Source organism: Somniosus microcephalus, chromosome 6 (genome assembly GCF_052327205.1).
Source record: "Somniosus microcephalus isolate GS21.2 chromosome 6, FLI_Smic_1.0, whole genome shotgun sequence".
Lineage (NCBI taxonomy): Eukaryota > Metazoa > Chordata > Chondrichthyes > Squaliformes > Somniosidae > Somniosus > Somniosus microcephalus.
This window is the reverse complement of record NC_140992.1, coordinates 51,321,845-51,338,567: the sequence shown is the minus strand read 5'-3', so window position 1 is coordinate 51,338,567 and position 16,723 is coordinate 51,321,845. Positions and strand designations below refer to the sequence as shown.

The window sequence follows — 16,723 nt, the reverse complement described above, 5'->3', positions numbered from 1 at the left end:
TCTCAGAAAGTAGCCTTTTCTGTGTTCCTTCACTTAGGAGACCGCAGACGAATTTGTCTCGTAGAGAATCTGCCAGTCCTGCCCCGAATTGGCAGTGCTTTGACAGCTTTCTTAATTCGGTGAGGTAATCAGCGTTACTTTCATTCTTGTGCTGATTCCTCCTGAATAATTTGAATCGTTCCGCTATCAGCAGCGGTGTTGGGTTTAAGTGCTCCTGTAGGGTATCAACAATCTCCTTAAAATTCCTGTCTATTGGTTTGGCTGGAGTGATTAAGTTTTGTAACAGCCCGTATGTCCTTGCGCCCATCAGATTTAGAAGTACCAATGCCTTTTTATCATCCTCTACTTCATTCGCTGTGTAATATACCTCCACTCTTTCCACATATGTGGTCCAATCCTCTATATCACTATCGAAAGCAGTAATATTGCCAGTCTTAGGCATCCTGAAAATCAAAAATGGCGCCTCCCGCGCTTTCCTTTCTTCCCTGCCGAGAAAAAAATGGTGCCTCCCGCGCTTTCCCGCCGCTGCGGACAACGCTGTTCTCCGCGGTTTTTATTTACACAGATATTTTTAATAGTTGGAGACTCGTTCCCGCCGGACTCTCTGGGACTTTTCCCTCCCTCTGCTTGGTCCGAACGCCGACCTGTTTTGCAGCGCCGGCCGTCTCCCGAGTGCTCCACCCTCCGTCTCTGTTTGCCTCCGCCTTCCGACTCGCTGCTCGGCCCCGCTGCAGAGCCACCTGATCGAGCCCCAGCCCGCCGACCAGGAAGGATTAGTGCAGTACCTGCCACCAGCCCGGCTAGCTGGTGAAACCACAGTTTTTTGTTTTTTTTTCTTCGACCTTCGTCTGAGGAATCGATCTCTTTGAGGTGCTGCCAAATTGCAGGTAAGTCCGTTTCCAAGTCGTCGCCACTGTTGTATCCGTGTGTTAATGGAGACACGGAATGCAGGAGTTGGTTTAACAGGTGTTTACTGAACAAAGTCTGGAGGTGAACTAAAAGATACAAGACACTATACAGGCTTATATACCCGAGTGGTCACTACCGGTTTTACAGTACACAGGGGCTCTTAAAGGTACATACACTACAGATGTAAGGTCTGACAGTCAAAAAGACCGTTATATATATATTTTTAAATACCTGATCATTATGACTGCAAACATGCAAGCTTTTTCAACATATCTAAATGGAGTTTTATAAATTCCTCTGAATGATATTGTTGGCAAAATGGTCAGTAAACACTAATAAGTACAGCTGCACTAAATCTGATGCATATCAAAATATATGAATTATGCAAAATAGGGCAAATATGCCTTTAGCCTTTCCATAAACTACCAGGTAATGTACAGTCTTCTCCTAATTCAAAGCCATTTAATTTGAATTATCTGATAATTCAAATTATTTTAAGCATTAAATGCCCTGTTTTGCTTTATTTACATTGCTTAATTCAAATTACTGTGCAATTTGATTTTTTAAGCATAAAAAATTTGAATTATCAGTAGATTGGGGTTGTTTTTTTTTAAAATCCACTGACATTAGAAAATAGATTTCAGAGAAATTTTAGATAATGCTTGTTTTTCAAATTGCTTCCACGGCATTTAGTCACATTTATGTTGAATACTATGGACATGGCAAGAATGACTGCATATGAAAAAAAATCTGACTTTTGATACCTGAAATTTAGATTATGTAAGCCAACAATCAGGAATATCACTTCAGTGTGCACTTTTTAATTATGAAATATCTAAATATTTCAAATGTAGGAATTAAGATAAAAGGATTTATTTTCAGCTTTTGACATCATGATTTAAATAAAAATAACACTGTCCACTTTACTACCAACTAAACACAACACAGATTTACAATATTTTTAAGGGCAAGACTTCCTCTTTTTCCCCTGTGCTGCCCAAGCTACACACTAGCCATGCTGAAAGGAAGGGCAGATTGATAAGTTGCTTCCCAGGACTCCTTCATTGCTAGTCTGACCTGTCTGATAAAAGTTGTCTAACTACAGTACAAAGAGGATCCCCCCTCCTTGTGAGAAAACACATGACCTCACTCAGCAGCTCCCCACACCAACTTGACTGAGCAGCATGTGGGGTACAATAATTGTGAACCTGCATCGTTCCAATCTGTAGTCCTGAACTTTCGTGTACCCACATAATGTGCCATCTAAATGTTTCTTTAAATTCTCCACGAAGTACTTTGTGTTCCTCTAGTCCCTAGCTAATTTTAAAATGTCCAATGTCAGTTATTCACAAATGTGTTGTGGCATTGCTTTCAAAGCCTTATTAAATATGAATCTGAAATCTACCTCAGAGGCTTCAGACAATGGCCCAGAAATTCGGGTCGGGGGCTTCCTGCGGGTGCAAGCCCCCGATCTGCACTTACCTTGCGCGCCAGCAGTTGAGCTGTGGGGTCCCGTGGAATTCCGATCCGGGGCCTGCTCCAGCTGCTGGCGCGCAGTGCTTGCGTATCCCAGGGGCGCAGTTAGTTCGATGCGTCCCCTGGGATCACGTGGACCATGGGCAGCCAATCGGAGCAGGGAATGCTCCATTCATAAGTCTGACAGGAAGTGCTGTCAAGACTTATAAATACTACTGCCCCAAAATAGCACTAAGCCTTCAAATAATTTTTTTAAAAACATCACATTTTTTAAATAAACTATAAATTGCATGAAATAACTATTTTAAACAATAATTTAAATTTTTGGGAAAAAATGTTATATTCTAACGGGGCTAAAAATAAACTTACCTTGCTTTAAAGTATTTAAAAATAATAAACCTGTGGAAAAAATGTTTAATTTGAATTAATTCACCACTTACCTTGTAAAAAGCAGGCCTTACGCCTGCTTTTTACATTTCTAACTTCTGCAGACTTACGTTCCCGGAAAAACCTGTAAAAAAAACATAAGTTTGATGTGCACGCGCAGCCTCCCCCGCGCACGTGTTCGACCTCTGAACCCCTTCGTTCAGAGGAACGGAAGTGCCAGTTTCCCGCGCATGCGCAGTGCATGCAGGAAACCGGCACTTCCATCGGGCCTACGGGTGAGTATCCCGTGCGTACTCACCCGTGGAGACCCGAAGTTCTGGGCCATTGTTGTTTAATCTTTTAAAATATGAACATCATAGCAGGCTTTTATACAGAGATAGTTAAAATTGTATTCTTTGGTGTATTCTCTATAAAATAAAAGAAGCTCACCTGGTCCAACCGTAAAGCACCCCCATCAAACCTCTGCCTGCGAATATATTTGGCGATGTTATGAAGGTTTACTACAGCAGTCTTTATTTCTGTAATACAGTGCTCAGGTGAAACAGGTGGTAGTTCATCAGGGGTGAATATCTTTACTGGATCCTCAATTATGCTTTGTGCATGATTATAACTCAGTTTTACGCAAGAGCGAATAATAGTTCGGCCGAACCATTGACTAAGGATCTGCAAAATAAAATTAGAGAAACACAATTCTTTTTGAAGATTTATATTTATCCAGTGCCTCATCACATCTCTCAGGAATGGAATGACTAATTAAAAACATGCACATCTTAAAATACAACCATGTCTTAGCCAATGAGCTTCCAAAATCATTATGACAGGAACAAAAGCAGTTGCTTTAATTTGCTCATTGAGACAAACTAATCAATTTGTTTGTTTGTAGATGCTCTCTTTCTGTACACACTACTGTTTTCATATTTCAACAGATTATTTATTTGATTCAATAAAGATACATCTATAAAGTCATTAAAACATGTGTAAAATGTACAAATATTCTCTCCAAAAATACACACTATATCTATCTATATATATAAATCGGTCCTTCTGTCTGTCCTTCTGTCTGTCTGTCTGCAGGTGTCCGTCTGGGCGGCTATGTGCTCGAAAGTTACAGGGCGTACCTACGCGTGCGTTACGTCGAAAGAAAGTTTACCTTTCCAAAACGGTTTTTAAGCGTAATTTACGTTTCGGCCGGGCTAAAATCGCGCCCGTGGTATCCGAAAAACCTTAACGTTCCGCCTCATTAGCATCTCATTATCCGCTCATTAGCGACAGTGTGACCTCGAGGTCGACCCAATCGTACGCCGGCTTGCTGGCGCGTGCGGCCGGGCCCTCCTACGGTCGAGTGACGGGACAATTGACCAATCCTACGCTTTGGTGACCTGACGGTCGACCAATCGGTGCGTGTGTGGGGCGGGGCCTTATCGTTCTGAACCGAGGTGAGTGGCCGCCCATCTTGCTTCCATTCTTTTTCCTGCTTTCTGCGTCTTTCTTTTCAAATATACATTTCCAGCAAAATAAAATTCAATTTATTAAATTCTTTTAAAATAAATCACTCATTTGTAAATATTTTATCTAACCTGAACATTCTTTTTCCTACCTTTGCCCGTTTTTTTTCTTAGGCCTGAAAGCCTGGGCCTTTCTTGCCCAGCCAGGCCCGAGCTAGGTAACTGGGCTGCTGCTAAGCTCCTCACCCACCACCCACCCCCCCGGTGTCACGTTACCCGGGGCAACGGCGTCAGCCACGAGGGTCAGGGTGCCGCGCGCAGCAGGAGCAGGTGAGACGCGGCGTCTCTGTTCCGCGCTTGGCGGGGGGGGGGCGGCGCTCTCGGCCGGGCGGGGGGGGGGGCGGGGCCCGCCCCCCCCTTCCCGCCCCCCCGCCCCTTCCCCCCCTCCCTTCCCGCCCTCCTTTCCTCCATCCCCCTTTCCCCCCCTCCCTTCCCCCCCAGCCCTCCCCCCTCCCCCCCAGCCCTCCCTCCCCCCCCAGCCCTCCCTCTCCCCCCCCAGCCCGCCCTCCCTCCCCCCCCGCCCCCCCACCCCACCCTCCCCCACAGCCCTCCCTCCCCCCCCCAAGCCCTCCCTCCCCCCCCCCCAAGCCCTCCCTCCCCCCCCCCAAGCCCTCCCACCCCCCCCAAGCCTCCCTCCCCCCCCCCCAAAGCCCTCCCTCCCCCCCCCCCAAGCCCTCCACCCCCCCCAAGCCCTCCCTCCCCCCCCCCCAGCCCTCCTCCCCCCCCCCCAGCCCTCCCTCCCCCCCCCCAGTCGCTCTCTCTCTCTCTCTTCCAACAACAACATGCCCTCGAAAAAGCCTCGGCACCGCCGGGCACTTCAGCTAGTCTATCTATATATAAATCGGTCCTTCTGTCTGTCTGTCTGCAGGTGTGCGTCTGGGGCGGCTATGCGCTCGAAAGTTACAGGGCGTACCTATGCGTGCGTTACGTCGAAAGAAAGCTTACCTTTCCAAAATGGTTTTAAGCGTATTTACGTTTCGGCCAGGCTAAAATCGTGCCCGCGGTATCCGAAAAACCTTAACATTCCGCTCATTAGCATCTCATTAGCCGCTCATTAGCGACAGAGTGACCTCGAGCTCGACCAAATCGTACGCCCGGGTTGCTGGCGTGTGCCGCCGGGCCAATCGGTGCGTGTGTGGGCGGGCCTTATCGTTCTGAACTGAGGTGAGTCGCCGCCATCTTCATTCCAAACTTTTCCTTTCTTTTTCCCGCTTTTTCTGCGTCTTTAAAAAAAACGTTGCTTTTCAAAACACATATTGTTTTAAAAAAAAAATGATTTAGAAAGTCATTAACTTATCTAATCTCATTAATTTTCCTACCTTTCCCCGTTTTTTCCAGGTAGGCCTCGAAGCCTCGGCCTCTCCTCCGCACCCACGCCCGAGCTAGGCACCTCCCGGCCCCCACTCGAAGGCTGGAGGGGAGGGCCTCAGCCCCAGCGCCGCTACCTTACTAAAGGGTGCGTGCGCAGCAGGAGCAGCTGAGACGCGGCGTCTCTCTCTCTGGGCTCGGCCGGGGGGCGGGGCTTGGTGAGCGTCAAGGGTTACCCTGGCAACCGGGCCCGCCGGCCGTCTCTCAGAGCCGCAATCGGCGGACTTCAAGCCGGCTCGGGCCGGGGCTCGGAGAGCGGGGCTCTCGGCGGGGCGGGGCGGCTGGGGCTTGGAGAGCGGGGCTCTCGGCCGGGGGGGGGAGGGGGCCGGGGCTCTCGGCCGGTGGGGGGGGGGGGGGGGCGGGGCTCGGGGGCGGGGCTCTCGGGAGTGCGGGGGCGGCTGGGGATTGGAGAGCGGGGCTCGGAGAGCAGGGCTCTCGGGAGTGCGGGGCGGCGCGGCAGGGTTACCCCGGCAACCGGGCGTGGCCGTGGCCGTCTCTCAGCCTCAAGCCCTCCCTTCCTTCCTCCCTTCCCCTCCCCCCCTCCCCCCACTTACCCCCGCCCTCCCCTTCCCCTGCCCTCCCCTTCCCCCCCCGCCCCGCCCCCCCCCCGCCCTCCCCTCCCTTCTCCCCCCCCGCCCTCTCCCTCCCCCCCCGCCCTCCCCCTCCCCCCCCGCCTTCCTCCCACCCCGCCCTCCCCCCCTCCCCTCCCCCAGTCGCTCTCTCTCTTCCCCCCAGTCGCTCTCTCTTCCCCCCAGTCGGCTCTCTCTCTTCCCCCCAGTCGCTCTCTCTCTTCCCCCCAGTCGCTCTCTCTCTTCCCCCCAGTCGCTCTCTCTCTTCCCCCAGTCGCTCTCTCTCTTCCCCCAGTCGCTCTCTCTCTTCCCCCCAGTCGCTCTCTCTCTTCCCCAGTCGCTCTCTCTTCCCCCCAAGTCGCTCTCTCTCTTCCCCCCCAAGTCTCTCTCTCTCTTCCCCCCAAAGTCTCTCTCTCTCTTCCCCCCAAGTCTCTCTCTCTCTTCCCCCCCAAGTCTCTCACTCTCTTCCTCCCAAGTCTCTCTCTCTCTTCCCCCCCAAGTCTCTCTCTCTCTCCCTCTTCCAACAACAACATGCCCTTGAAAAAGCCTCGGCCACCGCCGGGCACTTCAGCTATATAAATAAAAGAGTTTGTCTGTCTGTCTGTTTTTCTGTCTGTCTGTCCGGCTATACAATCAAAAGTTATAGAGCGTACCTACACATATGTTATATCAAAAGAAAGCTTATCATTAGGGGAGTCTAATAGGCGTATTTACCTTTTGGTCAGACAAAGATTGTTCGGGACAGTATACAAAAAAGTTTTAAAAAACGGCAACATTCCGCTCATTAGCGTTGAGTGACGTGATGGTTGACCAATCGTACAGGGGATAGCGTTGAGTGACGTGATGGTTCACCAATCGTACAGGGGATAGCGTTGAGTGATGTGATGGTTGACCAATCGGTGCATCACGGGGGCGGGGGTTCATTGTGTGTGTGTGGGCGGGCCACCCTACAGGGGATAGCGTTGAGTGACGTGATGGTTGACCAATCCTACAGTTGAGTGACCTGATGGTTGACCAATCGGTGCTTCATGGGGGGGCGTTTCATTGCGTGTGTGGGCGGGCCTAATCCTTCTGAGCTGAGGTGAGTGGCCGCCATCTTGATTCCTAACTATTGATTTATTTTTCCCACTTTCTCTGTGTTTATTTTGAAATTATAGATTTCCAGCAAAAAAAAAAGTTGGTTTTAAAGGAAAAAAAAAATCCTTTTGCAAAGGGGACTCGTGCTTTCCCCCCCTCGGTGGTGGATGAGCTGCCTGCAGGCCTCAAGCCTTGAAGCCTCGGCCTCATCCTCGCCAGCCACCGCCTGAGCTAGACACCGCCCATCCCGCTGGGCCCGATTCCAAAACCAGCGGCCTGCGATCGCCGCCATCTTGGTAAAGGCTGGCACGGCGTGACTGAGCTGAACGTAGCCATCGCTGCCATCTTGGTAAAAGGCGGGCGGGGCGGGAGACAGCAAGCGCAATGAACGTCGGCGGCGGCCCGGAGCGGGGACCTGAGAGTCGGGCCGGGCCTCACGCGCTCGGCCGCGCACCGGCCGGCCCTGAGGTGCTGATCCGCACATGGGGGCTTCGGCTCACCGCGTCCGGGCTCGGAGGAAAGGGAGAGAAAGAGGGGGAGGGAGGGGGAGAGAGAGAGAGGGAGGGAGAGAGAGGAAATCAGGGAGAGGACAGGGGGAGGGAGAGGAGAGGGAGAGGAGGAGGGATGGAGGGAGAGGAGAGGGGGAGGGAGGGGGAGGAGAGAGGGTGAGGAGGGGGGAGGGAGGGAGAGGAGAGGGGGAGGGAGGGAGAGGAGAGGGGGAGGGAGGGAGAGGAGAGGGGAGGGAGAGAGTAAAGCAGGGAGAGATAGGGGGAGGGAGAGAGAGTGGGTGAGGGAGGGAAAGAGTGAGGGGGTGGGAGAGGGAGGGAGAGCTCGCCTTCTTCCTTCCTTCCTTCCTTCCTTCGCAGGGGTCCATCGGGCCAGGCCTGAGGCGCTCCATCCCCCCTCTCTCTCCAGGCTAATCCCGAACTAAATCCAGCAGTCTCTCTCTCTCTCTTCCCCCCCCCCACTCTTTTTCCCTCTCTCTCCCCCCCCAGTCTCTCTCTCTCTCCCCCCCAGTCTCTCTCTCTCTCTTCCCCCCAGTCGCTCTCTCCCCCCCTTCCCCCCAGTTGCTCTCTCCCCCCCACTCTCTCTCTTCTCCCCCAGTCTCTCTCTCTCTCTCTCTCTTCCAACAACAACATGCCCTCAAAAAACCCTCGGCACCGCCGGGCACTCCAGCTAGTATATATATAAACGAGTCGATCTGTCTGTCTGTCTGTCCTCACGTGTGCGTCTGTCCGGCTATGCGCTCGAAAGTTATAGAGCGTACCTACGCGCGCGTTACCTCCAAAGAAAGCTTATGCTTCCGGGACGGTCGTAAGCGTATTTACTTTTCGGTCGGACGAAAATTGTTCGCGCCTTATGCAAAAAACCTTCAAAATTAAACTCATTATCTGCTACTTAGCATTGATTGACTGACGTCAAGGTTCCACCAATCCTGTGCCGTCACGATTGATCAATCCTACAGTACAGTCCCCTGATGGTTGGCCAATCGGGGGGTGTGTGTGTGTGTGGGCGGGACTAATCGTTTTCATCTCAGGGATGTGGCAGCCATTGTTTCACTGCCATTACTTCAGCTTCCAGCTCAAACTACTCTCCTTATCCAGCTTTGAAAAAGTTAGTATCTCTTTTAAAAATAACATAAGATTTACCAAAAATGTTTTATAAGTACTTTCACTTTCATCTTTCAAGGTATTAAAAGGTAGAAATGTTGCCCGGCAGCAGATTCACACAGGGAGAGAGAGACAGGGCCTGAAAGCCTGGGACTCGATTTAAAATGTTGCCCGGCACCAGATTCACAGAGGGACACAGAGAGGCCCCAAAGCCTGGCACTCAATTTAAACCGCCCGGCCCAAAACAGCCCTGGCAAAGCCGGGCTCCCCCAGCTAGTATTTGTATATATTAATGATGATCCAAACTTTTCTTGTATACAGTTTGAAGCTTCATAAATGAATGGACTAAAATTGTGATTGTAAGGTTGCAAGATACACAGTTCTTTTAAAACTAACATTGACATTTTAAGGCTGCAACCTCTCCTTTCTCCCCTCATGCCCGCTCCAAGCTCACCTTGTCCAAAAGACCCACCTCCTGTTCCCTCAACCCTATTCCCATCAAACTGCTGACCACCCAACTTCCCCTCCTAGCCCCCATGTTAACTGATATTGTTAAAATTCTCTCTCAAGTTACTGGTCCCCCTCCCCTTCAAATCTGCCATCATCACCTCTCTCCTCAAAAAACTCACCCTTGACCCCTCTGCCTTGCAAACGACTGCCCCCTCTCCAACCTTCCTTTCCTCTCCAAAGGCATGCTGTCACCTCCCAAATCCTTGCCCATCTTTCCCAGAACTCCATATTTGAATCCCTCCAATCAAGTTTCTGCCCCGCCACAGTACTGAAATGGCCCTTATCAAAGTCACAAATGAAATCCTCTGTGACTGTGACCATGGTAAACTATTCCTCCTTGTCCTTTTCGACCTGTCTGCAGCCTTTGACACGGTTGACCACACCATCCTCCTCCTGCTGAATGGGACTGCACTTGCCTGGTTCCATTCTTATCTATCCAGTCGTAGCCAGAGAATCACCTGCAATGGCTTCTCTTCCCGCTCCTGCAGAGTTACTTCTGGAGTTCCCCAAGGATCTATCCTTGGCCCCCTCCGATTTCTCATCTAAATGCTGCCCTCGGCGACATCATCCAAAAACACATCAGGTTCCACATGTACGCTGATGGTACCCAGTTCTATCTCATCATTACAACAGTGACTACACTCCAAAAAGTACTTCATTGGCTGTAAAGTGCTTCGAGACATCTGGTGGTCGTGAAAGGCACTACATAAATGTAAGTCTTTCTTCTTTTTCACTACCTCTCTCGATCAGTAACTAGTGGTGTTCCGCAGGGGTCAGTGCTGGGTCCCCAACTCTTTACAATCTATATTAACGATTTGGAGGAGGGGACCGAGTGTAACATATCAAAGTTTGCAGATGATACTAAGATGGGAGGGAAAGTAGTGAGTGAGGAGGACATAAAAAACCTGCAAGGGGACATCGACAGGCTAAGTAAGTGGGCAGAGATTTGGCAGATGGAATACAATACTGGAAAGTGTGAGGTTATGCACTTTGGCAGGAAAAATCGTAGAGCAAGTTATTATCTTAATGGCAAGAAACTGGAAAGTACTGAAGTACAAAGGGATCTGGGGGTCCTGGTGCACGAAACTCAAAAGGTTAGTATGCAGGTGCAGCAAGTGATTAAGAAGGCCAATGGAATGTTGGCTTTCATTGCTAGGGGGATAGAATATAAAAATAGGGAGGTATTGCTTCAGTTGTACAAGGTATTGGTGAGACCACACCTGGAATACTGCATACAGTTTTAGTGTCCATACTTAAGAAAAGACATACTTGCTCTCGAGTCAGTACAAAGAAGGTTCACTTGGTTAATCCCGGGGATGAGGGGGATGGACATATGAGGAGAGGTTGAGTAGATTGGGACTCTACTCATTGGAGTTCAGAAGAATGAGAGGCGATCTTATTGAAACATATAAGATTGTGAAGGGGTTGGATCGGGTGGATGCGGGGAGGATGTTCCCGATGATGGGTGAAACTAGAACTTGGGGGCATAGTCTTAGAATAAGGGGCTGCTCTTTCAAAACTGAGATGAGGAGGAACTACTTCACTCAGAGGGTGGTAGGTCCATGGAATATGCTGCCCCAAAAAGCTGTAGAAGCTACATCATTACATAAATTTAAAACAGAAATAGACAGTTTCCAAGAAGTAAAGGGAATTAAGGGTTATGGGGAGCGGGCAGGAATTTGGACATGAGCCTAGGTTCGGATCGGTCATGGCCCTGTGGGTAGCGGAGCGGGCCCAGGGGCCATGTAGCCTGATCCTGCTCCTATTTCGTGTGGCTAATTCTGTTAGATTCAGGAGATGGTTCTGTGATAGTAGATTGGCGGTTAGGATCAGATCAGCCATGATCTTATTGAATGGCGGAGCAGGCTCGAGGGGCCGATTGGCCTACTCCTGCTCCTATTTCTTATGTTCTTATGACCCCTCCACCGTATCTAATTTGTCACACACTGCTTGTCCAACATCCAGTACTGGATTAGCAGAAATTTCCTCCAACTAAATATTGGGAAGACTGAAGCCAATGCCTTCGGTTCTCGCCACGAACTCTGTTCCCTAGCCACCGACTCCATCCCTCTGCCTGGCAACTGTTCAGCCAAACCAGACCGTTCACAGCCTTGGTGTCGTATCTGACCCCGAGATGAGCTTCCGACCACATATCCAGTCCATCACCGAGACCGCCTACTTCCACCTCCATAACATCATCAGACTCCGCCCCTGCCTTAGCTTATCTGCTGCTGAAACCCTCATCCATGCCTTTGCCTCTAGACTATTCCAATGCTCTCCTGGCCAGCCTCACATCTGCCACCCTCTGTAAATTTGAGCTCATTCAAAATTCTGCTGCCCGTATCCTAACATGCACTAAGTCCCGTTCACCTATCACCCCTGTGCTCTCTGACCTACATTGGCTCCCAGTCCAGTAACGTCTCGATTTTAAAATTCTCATCCTTGTTTTCAAATCCCTCAATGACCTCGCCCCTCCCTATCTCTGTAACCTCCTCCAGCCGTACAACCCTCTGAGATCTCTCCGCTCCTCCAATTCTGGCCTCTTGCGCATCCCCGATTTTAATCGCTCCACCACTGGCAGCCGTGCCTTCAGCTGCCTAGGCCCTGTGCTCTGTAATTCCTTCCCTAGGCCTCTCCACCTCGCCTTCCTCCTTTAAGATGCGCCTTATGGGCTCGGTGTCAAATTATGTTTGTTAATGCTCCTGTAAAGTGCCGTGGGACATTTTGCCGAGTTAAAAGCGCTATAGAAATGCAAGTCATTGCTGTGGATTCAAGACCCCCACCAGAAACTATATCACAAAATCTAGGCTGACACACAGTGCAGTACTGAGGGGGCACTGCACTGTCAGAGGTGCCGTCTTTCGGATGAGTCGTTAAACTGAGGTCTTGTCTGCCCTATCAGGTGGATGTAAACAGTCCCATGGCACTAATTCGAAGAGGAGCAGGGGAGTCCTGGCCAATATTTATCCCTTTAAAAAAAAAAAAAAAAAAAAAATCCCCAAAAAAGAGATTATCTGGCCATTACCTCATTGCAGTTTGTGGGATCTTGCTGTGCGCAAATTGGCTGCTGCGTTTCCTATATTACAACTGTGACTACACTTCAAAGGTACTTCATTGTCTGTAAAGTGCTTTGAGACGTCCTGAGGTTGTGAAAGGCGCTAAATAAATGTAAGTTCTTTCTTTCACCGCTATCCAAAATGTGTAACATTTGCCACTTTTCACTCCTTTGGCACAATTCCCATCGCCAAAGGTGTCTGGAAAATTATGTCTAGGGCCTTCACTATCTCTTATCCAACCTCCTCAGTATTTTGGGATGTATACCATAACAGGTGATATCTGTATTTTTAGCCCCGTTACTTTATTTTTTTTAAATAACCATGGCCCTTCAAATTCTTAGCTTGTCATGGCTCTTATCCTCCTCAGGTACTCCTACAGTCCTACTTCCACTTTCCTCTGTAAAATAATTAGATATCTCCACTATTCTAGCACTCTCAAGTACAAGATGGTCCCCTTCATCTCAAAGTGGTCCCACTTTGTTTTCCTCTTATTTGCTCAAAAAAGCACTTCCTGTTTCTCGGTACATTACAAATGCCTGGTTCCTTTATACTGTTTTTATAAGTGCATAATAAAAGATTTTAATGTCACAGAGAAAAAGGAAAAAAAAGAGATAACGGGTCAAGCATTTTGTATTTCTCTTTTTTTGGAAAATTCTGTTTCAGGTGTTTGATTTAGCAGTTCAGAATTACTGTAGTGAAGCTGTTCCTGATATGTGAACAGTTTTAATTGGGCGTTCTGTATATAAAGCTGGTTTCATATTTCCTGGTGTTGCATAACTCAGAGATCTGAAGTGACAACTCCCTTTGTTTTCAATGTTGCCACTTCAGATTCTTTCCCATCGGTAATGCTCTGGAGTGGCTAAGAACAAGGAGTAGACTCAATCTCGTGTTTTCTTTTAAAAATCAAGGATAATTTTTGGACTGTATTTTTGAAATATAAACTGGTAGCTAACTTCGACCAACAAATATTCTTTCTATGCTTTATTTTATTGAGTAGCAATATGGTGATATTTTCTTACATTTGAGTCTTTGCAGCTAATTTTTTGGTCTTATGAAATCAGTATGAACTGTCCAGAGTGCGGCATAAAAAACATTGTTTTGTTAAATTACTGGGAATAGAGCAAGTTCCAACCTGAAATTGATTTAAACATAGCTAAATGAAGTTGATTCACTGGACTAACTAATCACACTTGTATACTTGGTGTCCCATTTGGGCAGACAAAGCATTATTAGATTGCAACTATTCACAATTTCCAGTATAGAATGCAATATACTGCAATCATCAGAGCCATTATTTTCTTTAACTGTTCATTTAGGTTCCAACAAGTAGGACTGCACTTGCTATGATACAACAGCTGAACATACAAGCAGCAATCATCTTGGGGAAATCACTGATATCACAAGTTCAGCATGCCTACAATAATAATGGTGTTAATGCAAGCAAAAAGAGTTCAGTACAATGAGATTGGGAAAGAGAAATGCAGGTTTAAGCCAATATAAACCATATACAAATATCGAGGTATATATTGAAAAGAAAAACTCCATAAAATTTGAAAAACAAAGTCTAATCTTCATAACATTATAATTGCCCTGACTTTTATTTGAAGCTTTTGAAAATAGAACATGCTGAAATGACATTCCCCTCCACCCAATTTGTAAGCCAAGGCAAGATAATTCACCAGGAGGGCACTACAGCTGAGCCTGATCCTGTCCTTAGTGAATATATCTATCCAAAATATGTAAAAAATCTTATACCTGTGCACATTTCCTGTCTTCAAAACCTTATTTGTTGTCACATTGTTGATTTTACCATTATAAATTCCTATGTCCACATTTATAATGGCAACCGCCAATGTAAACACAACATGCTAATTGCAGAACCTGGCCACCAGAGGGTGCTGCAATACCTTTTTTTCATAAACTGTATAAAATGTTTTCTAAAAATGATCAGCCACCTTTCTCTTCTCATCAACTGAAATTTCCAAACTCCAGAACAAGTTTAAACAATTTTTTTTTTAAATGAAAAAAATTACATATTTCACAATAACATGATCCACTGAATTATCCATTAAGCATTTTACTTTATTTAAAGATTTGCTTGGAGGCCTCAGCTTTTCCCAAAAATCTGGATTTAGACTTGATATATTTGCTCTGAGCAATGACACGGTGAGCTAAATTTAGGTTGTGCAGTCTGAGCATGTGCAACATACTTATTTTCCCCAGTCAAGTATATTGATGGGATATTTTTACTTGTTTTCTAGCAATTTCTTCAAATTATTTAAAAGGCAGATGGGAAAATTTTTAAACTTTATTAAATGGGATGGGGAAGGAAAGGGAAGGAGAGAGGAAGATAATGGTATAATTATGGGCAAGGGTAAGGGTAGAGATGGGGAAATGAAGAAAGGCATGGGGAGGGGGCAGGGGGAAAGGAGTGGGGAGGGGGGAACGAGGAAAGGAGTGGGGAGGGGGGAACGAGGAAAGGAGTGGGGAGGGGGGAACGAGGAAAGGAGTGGGGAGGGGAATCGAGGAAAGGAGTGGGGAGGGGGATCGAGGAAAGGAGTGGGGAGGGGGATCGAGGAAAGGAGTGGGGAGGGGGATCGAGGAAAGGAGTGGGGAGGGGGATCGAGGAAAGGAGTGGGGAGGGGGATCGAGGAAAGGAGTGGGGAGGGGGATCGAGGAAAGGAGTGGGGAGGGGGATCGAGGAAAGGAGTGGGGAGGGGGATCGAGGAAAGGAGTGGGGAGGGGGATCGAGGAAAGGAGTGGGGAGGGGGATCGAGGAAAGGAGTGGGGAGGGGGAACGAGGAAAGGAGTGGGGAGGGGGAACGAGGAAAGGAGTGGGGAGGGGGAACGAGGAAAGGAGTGGGGAGGGGGAACGAGGAAAGGAGTGGGGAGGGGGAACGAGGAAAGGAGTGGGGAGGGGGATCGAGGAAAGGAGTGGGGAGGGGGATCGAGGAAAGGAGTGGGGAGGGGGATCGAGGAAAGGAGTGGGGAGGGGGATCAAGGAAAGGAGTGGGGAGGGGGATCGAGGAAAGGAGTGGGGAGGGGGATCGAGGAAAGGAGTGGGGAGGGGGAATGAGGAAAGGAGTGGGGAGGGGGAATGAGGAAAGGAGTGGGGAGGGGGATCGAGGAAAGGAGTGGGGAGGGGGAATGAGGAAAGGAGTGGGGAGGTGGAATGAGGAAAGGAGTGGGGAGGGGGAATGAGGAAAGGAGTGGGGAGGGGGAATGAGGAAAGGAGTGGGGAGGGGGAATGAGGAAAGGAGTGGGGAGGGGGAATGAGGAAAGGAGTGGGGAGGGGGAATGAGCAAAAGGAGCATATACAAAGGGGAAGAGGGCAGGTGGAATAGAGGGAAGGAGGGCCTGTGAAAGAAAGAGGGAAGGCAGGCACATAGAAAAGATCAGACACGAGAAAAGGATGGGAGAGGACAGAGGGAAAAGTTCTGAAAATATTTCAACTGGGGGACCAAAAAAATGAGTGATGGGGACAAGAGACAAACAGGAAAAAGGTAGACTGCTGAAAATGTAATCAGTGTTGGGGGAGAGGGCATAATCACCTGTGTTCCAACCAATCAACTTTATCCACCTGCTTCCCAAAGTGTTGTAAGTTTTGCGATTTTATTTTATTTTATTATTTATAGTTAAATAAGAGTATATAAAAAAAATAAGGACAGAATGTAGAACTTTAAACTGGGGCAGAATTGATCTGTGTTGTTCGAATTATCACCACTGTATAACCCACTTCAGCTGAAGACTGCACTTCTTGGTCTTGAACACCTGAGTGCAACACTGTGGGAGATAAATAGATAGATTAGTTGAATTTTAAAGCAAGTGCCTCTAATTATCACCCGTTATGTTGACAGTTACAATTTGGGCCAGGTGTTGCAGTCAGCAGCGAGGTTACACTTGCACCTGCCCATTGACTTTTAATGGGCTTTTGTACAGGAAGTTCCTCTCAGACAGCTGTTGAAAAAGCACATGCCCTCTACAGAGCATCTGGGACCAGTGTGAACAGGGTAATCAACTGCGTATCTCCTTAACCGATCAGATTGTAGAATCGTTAATGAGCAGCTCAGAGTCTGAACCAGGAAGTGCCAGTTAGAATATTTAATTCAATGTCATATCAGGTACAGAAAGCAAAATAAAGAGAGGGAAAGAAGATTGGATTGAAAGAGAGATAAGAAAGACAGGAAGAAAAGTTTTAAAAAATTTAATTGAAAAAAAATCTCCAACAATAATTAAAGTTTGAAGGAATGAGGCTC

General features: G+C 48.1%; 1 protein-coding gene across 5 annotated transcripts in view; it reads right to left on the bottom strand.

The window, feature by feature from the left end:
- Window positions 1-16,723, bottom strand: part of dis3l2 (DIS3 like 3'-5' exoribonuclease 2) — a 380,300-nt gene that overhangs the window by 162,910 nt on the left and 200,667 nt on the right. For 4 of the 5 annotated variants that reach the window (XM_085990207.1, XM_085990205.1, XM_085990204.1 and 1 more), the window contains one exon: window positions 3,202-3,435. The exons of the other annotated variant lie outside the window; for it this stretch is intronic. In XM_085990207.1, coding sequence (XP_085846333.1) covers window positions 3,202-3,435 — 234 coding nt within the window. The remainder of the gene's footprint in view (window positions 1-3,201; window positions 3,436-16,723) is intronic. 5 annotated transcript variants of the gene reach the window in all.